The sequence below is a fragment of the Penaeus chinensis genome, chromosome 2, assembly GCF_019202785.1.
Source record: "Penaeus chinensis breed Huanghai No. 1 chromosome 2, ASM1920278v2, whole genome shotgun sequence".
NCBI lineage: Eukaryota > Metazoa > Arthropoda > Malacostraca > Decapoda > Penaeidae > Penaeus > Penaeus chinensis.
This window is the reverse complement of record NC_061820.1, coordinates 6,690,724-6,703,223: the sequence shown is the minus strand read 5'-3', so window position 1 is coordinate 6,703,223 and position 12,500 is coordinate 6,690,724. Positions and strand designations below refer to the sequence as shown.

Sequence of the window (12,500 nt, the reverse complement as noted above, 5' to 3'; positions counted from 1 at the left end):
AAATTGTATATGATAGGATAGATTGAAAAAAAAGGGGATATAAGATAGATAAAAAAATGAGATATATTAGAGGAAAAAACTGGAATAATAATATATAAAAAAATGGTAAATAGAGTATAGAGGAAAAAAAATTGTATATATATAATATTAAATAAAACGTGTAGAGATAGATATTGAAAAAAAAGGGGTATTATATATATATTAAAAAAAAATTGTCTATATATATTATTAAAAAAACTATATATATATAGACATATATAGATATATTAAAAAAGTATAGATAAAGAGAAGATATATTAAAAAAATATATATAAATAGAGATATATATTAAAAAAAAGTATATATAAATAGGAGATATCGAATATATAAGGATATATATGTATAGTATTATATAGGTGAAAGACTAGAATAGATAAGGATAATAGTGAATAGATATATGTGAAAAGATAGATATAGATAGAGTATAATAGAATAGATATAAATTATAATAGTATAGATATATAGAATATATATAATATAGATAGTATAGGAGAGAATATAGAGATATATATATATATATATGTAAGAGAATAATTATGTATAATATATATATAATATTTAATATAATTTATATAAGTAATATATATATATATATATATGTCAATATATATAAATATAATATAGATATATATATATATATAATAAGTATATATATATATAGATAGATATAATAATAATATAGATAGATAATATTATATAATAGATATATAAGTACGAGATATATAAGATATATTAGATAAGTATATATAGATATATATAGAAGGATCAAGCTATATAATAGAAGAGATATAATATTATATAAAGTATATAGATAGATCTATAGAAGTATATATATATATATATATAAGATATAATATATATATATATATAAGGATATAATATATATATATAAGTATATATATATATAGATAGAAGTATATATATATATATATATAAGTGTATAAAGTATATAGAGATATAGATCGAAAGTATAGATATAGAAGTATAAAGTATATTAAGGATATATATATAGATATATATAGATAAGTATAGTATATAGATATATTATATATATATATAGAGAGAAAGGAATATATTCTGATATAGATACTATATAAGGAATATATCATATACTATATAGTCTATACGTATATATAAGAGATATATATATATATAAGTGATATAGATATATATAGATATTATAGAGATAAGTAGATATATATGTAATATATATAGATAATACTGAAGTATAGATATATATATATCTCTATATATAAGATATCTATATAATATCTAGATAAGGTATAGATAATATAGATATAAGTCTAGCGTATCAATATCTCTCAGTATATATATACTATCTCACAGTATATATCTCTATATATTAAAGGAACTATATAGAGATAATATAAGGAGATAGAATATAGATATAAATATATATTATATATATAATTAAATATATATATAGAAATAATATATATATATATTATATATAGATATATATGATTATAAATATATAGATAATATATAGATAAGAGATATAGAGATAGATAATAATAGATAAAAAGAAATAAATATAAAACTAGAAGGATAGAGATATATATATATAATATGAGATATATGTATAATATAGAAGTATATAGATAATAATATAGAAGATATATAAGTATATAACCTAAAGTAATAAACATATAAGTCTATATATATATTGTAAATGATAGAGAGAGAGATTGAAATAAGATATTTAATATAATATATATATATTAAAAGATAGTGAAATATATAGATATAATATAGAAATAGATAAGAAAAGATAAGAGATAGATATATATATAATAGATAGGATATATATGTATATGAGATATAATAATAAGGATAGATAATATATATAAGGATATAGATAGATATATAAAATATATAGATAAGTATAATATATAGAATAGAAGTATATATATATAAGGTATATATAATTAGATAAGATATCTATATATGGTATATATATATATATATATATATCAATATAGATAATATATAGAGATATATATATATCTATATATATATATATATATCTATATAGTTATTTTTTTGTATATATATAGATATAATATTTTTTTAGTATATATAATATATATATGGTGTATATAGATAGAATGAAGTTTATTAGATATAATATTATATATAAAAAAAATGTATAAATATATAGCAAAAAAAATTGTATAAGGTATATATATATATTAAACAAATTTGTATCTCATATAGAATAAAATGGGAGATATAGATATTAAAAAAATGGTAGAATATACATAGAAGATGAAAAAAAATTGTAGATATAGAGATTAAAAAAAGTGTGTAATATATATTAAGAAAAAGTGTATATATAGATATAAAAAAAATGGTAATATATATAGAAAAAATGGATAGATATAGATATTAAAAAAAGTTGTAGAGAGAGATATGTGAAAAAAATGGTATAGAGATATATTGAAAAAAAAGGTATATATATATATTAAAAAAAATTTGTAGAGATAATAAAAAAAATTGTATATATAGATATAAGATATAGATATATATAGAAAGAAGATATATATATATATATATATAAAGATATATATATAAAAGATAAATATTAAGATTAATATTAATATTAATAGGAATATGAATAGGAAGATAAATATAAAGATAAAAGATAAATAGAAAGATAAATAAATAAATACATAAGAAATAAATAAATAAATAAAGAAATAAATAAGATAGATAGAGATATATATAATATATGGAGATGGAGATTTATAATATTAGTTAGTTATGTTAGATTAAATATATATATATATATATATAGTATAGCTATATAAATAGATAGATAATTAATAAATATAAATAGAAATAGAAAGATCAACAGATAAAAGAAGATCAGATATAATAAATAGATATATAGATATAGATATATATATATATAGAAGAGATATATATAGATATAAAATAAATAATAAATATAATAAAAATATATATATATAGATATATATATAGAGATATGATTATATATAATATATATATAGATATATTATGATATTAATAGATATAAGAGATATATAGTAGGATATATAGATTAAAGATGTTTTATATTGGTATATGTATATGATAGTTTTTTTGTTGTAGTTTTATATTTTTTTTTAAATTGTTTTATTAGGATTTTTTTTTTTATAGAATTTTATATTTTTGTTATATTATATTTTGGTTTTGCAGTATATAGTTTTTTGTAATATAAATTGTTGTTTGTTGGTTGTGGTATATAGAAGATGGAGGTAATAGGGGTTGAGGTATGTATAAAAAAAAAAAAATATATATTTGGTTAAAATATAAACATAGATGTAAATTTTTATTTTTTTTTATATATTTAATAGGTTGGATAGTATATTTTTGTGGTTAATGTGAGTTTTTAATTTTGGTTAAAATTTTTGAAAAAAAAAAAAAAAGTTGATTGTTCAGTGTAGTATTCTATGTAATGTAATTAGCCACCAAAGAGTATATTAATAGATCTTGTGACCTCACTTGGTCTCATCTTTCCACTTGCTGTTGTCATCGTCGTCCTCAACATTACTAATTACTGATAGCAATGCAAAATAAAATAAAAGATATCCAAAAATCAAGGGAAAAAGAGTAAAGAGTTATTATAATTAGCAATACTAATTAGCTCATTGGTGACAGTATTTGTGGAGCCATCTGTATGTAAAGACAATTAGTAAATCTAACTTGTAGTGGGCATGGCATTTACGTATATGCCATCCTTGGCAGCATCAAGTTAACTTTGGACTAAGCCACTGAAACATTTACTGTACTATTGAAATATGAATGACAGGTGTGAAGACAAGAAAAAGGGAAGGTTTACTTAAACACATTCACAGATGTGGCAATGACAGTAGACAGTCATTCAAAAGGAATGACATTCTTTCAGTGAATGAATATGGAAAAGTTTTGCTTTGGTTACTTTAACAACTTAATTCACCAATTTTATATTGGAAGTTTGGAGAAGAAATAGTTGGAAAAATGTAGGAAAAAAGGTTCACAAAATTAAAGGTTTTGCAGTTATTCAATAATCATGGAATATTTTCTTACAGGATTCGAAACCGTGAGGCAACAGATCGAGCGATGGTCTGCCTTCTGATCCTGGCTTTCATAGTAAATAAATATCAACTGTCTGTGAGTGCATTACTGCAGTCAATAACCATTGATAGAAACAGGTATGTTAATTTTTATGATAAAAAAAATTGTGCCCAATATGAAATGATAACATTCTTTACTTTTTCTTGAGTTCTCCACACAACTAGCCATATAGGTATGCTTTTTTCCTATATATAAACCAAGCTGTGCTTTATTTACCTGTTTGACTTGATTTTATTTTAATTTACACATTTAACATATATCATTGATTTTGCTCTTTGAATCTAATTAGGGAAAATATGTATATCTATTTGCAGCACTCAATAGCTGTTTAGTGAATGGACTTATTTTAATAATTGTAATTCTTGCCACAGCTGATAAACCTAATGATCTTTCAGTCCAGCTTTAATGATGTGCCAACCAATTACATAAATTTCATAAATGTCTTCCTTTCTTTCTTTCCAGGTTAGAGGTTGTGATGAGGGTGATAGGAGCTTCACACGTATTGAATGGCATTTCATACAAACTTCAGTTGCCTTTAGCTAGAGTGGCCAAGCAATTTGTAGGGAAGAAACATAAAAAATAAGGAAACATTAAATCAAGTACCCTATGGATTTATCACTTCTGTGAATAGTTAGAGGTTTTTTAATATTGAAAATTTAAATTTTCAATTCTAACCAGTGTTTTCATTTCCCTTACCAAAAGTATGCAAATAGCAAATAAAATACAGTAGTAGTAGATATGCATTAAGCATTTTGTTTGTGTAATATATTTGGTATTGTAAATGTACAGAGGGTAGTTTAAAGGATTGAAATAAATAAATGGGTAACCATGCTCTTTAGTCTTTCATAAAATTACCATATCCTTAATACAAATATAATTGATACGAGATACTGCTTTATTTCTGTTTGTATAAGTATTTGATGATAAAGAAATAATCATGAAAATATTTACTCAATAATGTCAACAAAACAAAACAAAAAAAAAAAACAACAAAAAAAAGAATAGTAGTCCATTCTCGACACCCCTTGCCAGGAAAAGGTGTTCACTGTAGTATTTTGTGGAAAGTCTCTGTACACTGATAGCTCTGCAAGTGCTTAGCCACAAAGGAATCAGACCTTGTAACCTCACCTAATTTTACCCTTTTCCTTGATTTTTTTTTTTTTTTCTTTCTCTCTCTCTCTCATTCTCTAATGCTATCAAGATCGATGTGATTTATTTTATTGTAGGCATTATGATAATTATAGTGTTATTAACATCACTAACAGCAATATACTTGAAAATACTTCGAAAAAGCAAGGAAAAGGGTAAACAGGTGAGTCAGATACTACTCGTTACTGGCTCATTGGTGACTTCAAGCTTGTGGAGCCATCTGTGTGTAAAAAAAAAAAAAAAAATCATAAATAAAACACACAGTGGGCATGGCCTACACGTACATGATATCCCCTGCGGCTTCAGGTTAAAATACTGCGTGTACAGTCTTGCATATACATATCACATAAACTAAATGACAATATGCATCACAGTATAAATATTGATTAGAACTCTTATTTCAGTGTTAAAAGGGTCTTTAAACTTAACGGCATGACAGTTATTTGACAGTCAAAAGAGAGAAAATATATGCAATTGCAACTGAAAGCTGTAGTAGTGATAATGAATCACCATTGAGAGCAGTGCAAAATGAAGGGAAAAGTACATATGAACTTTTAAAATGACTTGCGTAGGAAGATACAAATAACTCTTGGTGATGAGAAAAGAACAAAGAGCTTTTGTTGCATTCATTTTGATATTATAATTATAAAAAAATCTATACCACCTAGCGATACTTTAGTTCTAAGGATGAAAAAGTAACCTCATTTAAGGTTATAACATCTGTAATATTTCTTTGCACTTTAACAGAAAAAAATAGCTAAAATCATACCTGTCCAATATGAATATATTCTTTTGGTAAAAAGAAACCCAAAAATAAATAAATAATAAAAATAACTGGAAAAAAAAAAAGACAGAATACTATATCTGTCCTTAGTTTATATAAATTAACTCAACTTAATAAATGGGAAAATTAAAACTATAATACAGTTGTGATGGAACAGGTTTGTTTCAGCTATAGATCTTGCCCCTGGAGGACTATTAACAATACATCTATAAACCAAATATCACCCTGACAAGATTTTAATATGATACCTAATGACTAGATAATTTTTATCAGTGCTAAGGACACTGTAAGTAAACAATTTGTTATTCTGAAAGAATAATGTACAATATTTACAAAGACAAATGATTTTCATCAATTACCTTTTTGTGTTTTTCTTTTATGCTTACAAGATTTTTTTTTTTTCTTTTTCTTTTTTTTAGGCTACTCCCAAGTTTTGCATAAAAAAATAATCTGATTTTCTGCTACATTATAAAAAATAAAAAATTAAAATAAAAAAATATAAATAAATTTTTTTTTTTATTCCCAAACATTTAAAAAAAAAAAAAATTTAAAAAATTTTAAAAAAAATAAAATTTTTAAAATTTTAATTTTTTTAAAATTTTTATAAAATAATAAATTAAATTTAAAAAAAAAATTTTAATTTAAAAAAATATTAATATAAATTTATAATTTAATAAAATAAAATATTAAAATTTAAATTAAATTATTTTTAAATTTAATAAAAATTAAATTTTATAAATTTTTTAAATAAATTTAAAAATATTTTAATTTTTTTTAAATAAATAAAAAAATTTATAATTAAAAATACATTTTTTTTTTTTATAAAATTAAAAAATTAAAAATTAAACAAAAAAATTCCTATAAATATAAAAATAAATATAAAAAATAATTAATATTTTTTTAAAAAATAAAATATAATTAAATTAAAATAATTTATAAAAAAAAATTATTAAATATTTATTTTAAAAATCCCCATTTATTTAATTTTTTTTTTAAAAAAAAAAAAAATTTAATAAAAAAAATTAAAAAATTAAAAAATTTTTTTTTTTACACAACCCAACACACCATATAAAATTAATTTATTAAAAATTTAAAAATATAACCCCTAAAAATATAATATTAAAATATATATAAAAAATAATATATAAAATAAAATATATAAAATAAATTTTTAATAATAATTATATAAATATAAATAAAATATAAAAATAAAATTTTAAATTATATATTTAAAATTTTAAAAATATAATATATAATATATTATAATAAAAATATAAATATATATAATTTTAAATTTTATAAATATATATAATATAAATAAAATAATATAATTAAAATAAAAAAAAATAATTTAAATAAATATAATATTAAAAAAATTTTAAAATTTATATTACATAACATATCAAAACATATTTGTAATATTATAATACATAACAATTTCAAAACATATTTGTAATATGTATATATACATATACATATTTCAAAACATATTTGTAATATGTATATATACATATACATATTTCAAAACATATTGTATATGTATATACACATATTTATTTTGTTATGTAATATAATATTATTTTGTGTTATATTAATATATATTATATAATATTAATATATATATAATATTTTATTATACATACATATATTAGAAATGCATACAAATAAATATAATAACACATCTAAAATTCATAAACTTATGCATATAATACAAATAAAAAACATACATACATATAAATATATATATATATAAAATATTATATATAATATATAAATATATATATAATATAGTTTTACAGTGTGGGTTTTTTTCTACCATATATATTTATATAAAAAAATAAATAAATATATATTTTATTTATTTATTTATTTATTTATTTATTTACCAAAACACACACACACACACACACTCTCCCTCAACACCACTCTATATTATTATATTTTATTAATATATATATAATATATATAATATTTTATATATATTAAAATATAAATATATTTAAAATAATATATAATAAAAAATATATATATATATTTAAATATATATAATATATATATTATCATAAAATATATATTAAATATATAAAATATTATATAATATATATTAATATAATATAAATAAATATAATATAATAAAATATAAAAATAATATAAAATATAATAATAATATAAATAAATATAAATATAATATAAATAAAATAAATATATAAAAATAAAATATAATATCATATAAATAAAAAAATATAAAATATAATATAAATATATAAATAAATATAAATATATAAATATAAAATATAATAAAAATTTAAAATAAAAATATAAAAATAAAAATATAAATATATAATAAAAATATAAAATATACATTTATAAATAAAAATAATATAAATATATAAATAAAATATAAAATATATAAATATATTAATAATAAAATATATGATATAATATATAAATATATGATATAATAAATAAATATATAAATAAATATAATATAAATATATAATATAATATAAATTTAAAAATAAATATATATAATATAAATATATATCATATAAATATATATCATATAAATAATAAAAAAATAATATAAATATAATATAATATAATTATTAATATAAAATAATATAATATAATATATATATATCATAAATATAATCTAATATAACATAAATATAATATAATAAAATTTATATATAATATAAATATTATAATTATAAATATATATAAAATAAATTATATATAATATAAAATAAATATAATAAAAATATATATATAAATAATCTATTAATAAATAAATTTAAAATATAAATATAATTAAAAAATATAAAAATATAATCTAAATAAAATAATATAATATAATATAATATAATATATATTTTATAATATAAATATATAAATTATATATAACATAAATATACTATAATATATTTAACAAATAATATAATACATACAATATAATAATATAGATATATAAATATAATATAATATAATATAAAACATATACATAAATAATATCACATACACACAACACACACACACACACACACACACACACACACAACACACACACACACACACACACACACACACACCACACACACACACACAATATATATAATATATTACACACTATAGAAAAAAAGGTATTGCCCTTTACAGCCTATTTTAGAAACAACTGGAAAGAAGCATGTGTGGACCTTTCTCATTGAAACATCTGTGAACTTGAAATGGGGTTTTTAACTTTTTCCTAAATTTTGAAAGATTATCCAAGCACACTATAGAGAGTGCATGCCAAGCATGAAGAGAGTACTTCCCCCATCTCAAGACAAATGGCATCACCCCAGAATTGCTTTGACCTTTTCTAAACTGTATGTATTATTCTGGTGTAAGATGAAACAATAACTCCTCATTTACGACAGTAAAAGTGAATTACAAAACAAGTAGGCTTCTATTCTGGAATCAATCCAGCTATTTTGTTTTTGTTGCACAGAATATTTCTTCAACTAAATACAAACAATCCTGGCAAGTTTATTAATTGCTAATTTTATTCTTTTCAAGTGAACGCTCTTCTGGTTTTGAGTTATGCCCTAGAAGCAGCTTTCTTTTATGTGAATTAACTCTCTACTTTCCAAAATAATGTACAGATTGTTGGCCTTTGCTTGTAAGACAAAGACGATTTGGGGTTTTTGCACTTTTTAAAAACAGGCTTTAGTTTTGTTAACAATTTTACAAATATTTTTTTTTATCTTTGATGGAACAAAATAAACTACCAAAAACAACAATTATTATGGCAACTCAATTATGTGGATTAAATTGCTTTTCACACTTCACTTAATAAAATTAAAGACTTTCAGAACTTTTATCTAATTTCTAAATTACCAATCACACTAATAACCTTTTTGTTGGTAAGTAAATAACTTTTAAACATTTGCACTTAATACTCAACAATCCACCCTAATTACTAGTTTTTCACCTCCCTGATTCCCCTTTCCCATTTTCCCCAGTTTTTTTTAATGTTTTTAAAATGTTAAGCTATTATCATTCTGACATTATAAATACATAATTTTAATTACAATTTTTATTGAAATTTATTTTGCAAATTAAGCCAACCAAAAGGGCTTTTCCCCCCAAAAAACATATTACCATGACAGCCAACAATTAAAGCTAAAAAATACTAAAACACCCCTTTAAAAACTGATCTTTTCTAAATATGAAACAGTTTGGAAAATAAGGGTGTCTTTTGCCCTTTTCCACTGAACAGGACTTGGTCCATACCTAAATACAAGATTTGCTTTCTTTAAGTTCACAACAAATCGGCTTATCTTTTTAGTGAGGTTTTTCCAAAATGATATGTATGTGTAAATAAAAATACCCCAAATAAATAAATAATTAAAATATATAAAATAAAAAATTCTATATTTATACATATACATATATATAAAAATTTTAATAAAAATTAAAATATTTAAAATACATAAATATATAAATTAATATAAATACAACGTTTTTTTCCCTGCTACAGACTCCCCCTTTCCCACATCCTCCGCCTTTCCCCCGTATGCACCACCCTTCACACATCCCCCCCGACCCTCCAACCTATCTGACCTCCCTTTTTTCCATCCTCTGTCCCACCGCCCCGTTCTTGCGGGTTTCCTTTTCCCCTCCGTTTATACCCCCCCCTCCTTGCCTCTTCAGACCTAAGAGGAATCCAGGGATTTTCCAAACTGTAGCTCATTTCAATTAAACTATTTTACATTTGTGGGTTTTTATACCATAATATATAAATACATAATTAAAAAAAATATATAAATAATAAATAAATATATAAATATTAAAAAAAATAAATCAATATAAAATATTATAAATAATAAAAAATAAATAAATAAAAATATAAAAATATATAAAACATATAAAATATTAAATATATATAAACAATAAAATATAAAATAAAAATAAATAAATAAAAAAAAATAAAATATATAAATTAAAAAAAATAAAAATTTATAAATATATAAAAATATAAAAATTTAAAATAAAAAAAATAAAAAAAATTTTTAAATATATAAAATATATTAAATATATAAAAAATTAAATATAAAAAAATATAAAATAAAAAAATATAAATATTAAAAAATATAAATATAAATATATATAAAAAATATAAATATTAATAAAAAATATATATTTTTTATTATTATAAATATATATATAATATATAAAATATAATAATATGATTATAAATATATATATATAAAAAATATATAAATAAAAAATATATAATATTATTATAAATATAATATATAAAAAATAAATATAATATATAATATATAAAATATATATATATAAATATATAAAAATATAATAAAATATATATTATTAAAAAATATATATATAAATAATAAAAATATATAATATCAAAAAATAAAATATATATATAAATATATATAAATTAAATATAAAAAATAAAAAATTAAAAATTATAAAAATTATATATATATTAATAAAATATATAATATATAATATAAATATAAATATATAAATATAAAATATAATATCATATAATAAATAAATATAAAATATAATATAAATATATAAATATAATAAAATATATAAATATAAAATATAATATAAATTATAAATATATATATAATAATATAAAAATATATAATAAAATATAAAATATATACATTATAAATATATAATATAAATATATAAATATATAATATATAAATAATATATAATATATAATATATAAATATATGATATAATAATATAAATATATGATATAATAAATAAATATATAAATATAATATAATATAAATATATAATATAATATAAATTTATAAATAAATATATATAATATAAATATATATCATATAAATATATATCATATAAATATATATATAATATATATAATATAATATAATATATTTATTAATATAAATAATATAATATAATATATATATATCATAAATATAATCTAATATAACATAAATATAATATAATATAATATATATAATATAAATATATATAATATAAATATATATAATATAAATATATATAATATAAATATAATATAATATAATATAATATAATATATTTATTAATATAAATAATATAATATATTTATTAATATAAATAATCTAATATAATATATATATATCATAAATATAATCTAATATAATATAAATATAATATAATATAATATATATATATAATATAAATATATAAATTATATATAACATAAATATACTATAATATATTTAACAAATGTAATATAATACATACAATATAATAATATAGATAATATAAATATAATATAATATAAATATAAAACATATACATAAATAATATCACATACACACAACACACACACACACACACACACACA

The 12,500-nt window shown here is 17.7% G+C and overlaps 1 protein-coding gene across 2 annotated transcripts in view; it reads left to right on the top strand.

Moving 5' to 3' along the window:
* Nucleotides 1-6,335, top strand: part of LOC125030594 (DNA-directed RNA polymerase I subunit RPA49-like) — an 18,943-nt gene extending 12,608 nt beyond the window's left edge. For both annotated transcript variants that reach the window (XM_047620742.1, XM_047620733.1), the window contains 2 exons: nucleotides 4,134-4,256; nucleotides 4,642-6,335. In XM_047620742.1, the coding sequence (XP_047476698.1) occupies nucleotides 4,134-4,256; nucleotides 4,642-4,762 (244 nt within the window). In that variant the 3' untranslated portion in view covers nucleotides 4,763-6,335. The remainder of the gene's footprint in view (nucleotides 1-4,133; nucleotides 4,257-4,641) is intronic.
* The last annotated feature ends 6,165 nt before the right edge of the window (nucleotides 6,336-12,500 follow it).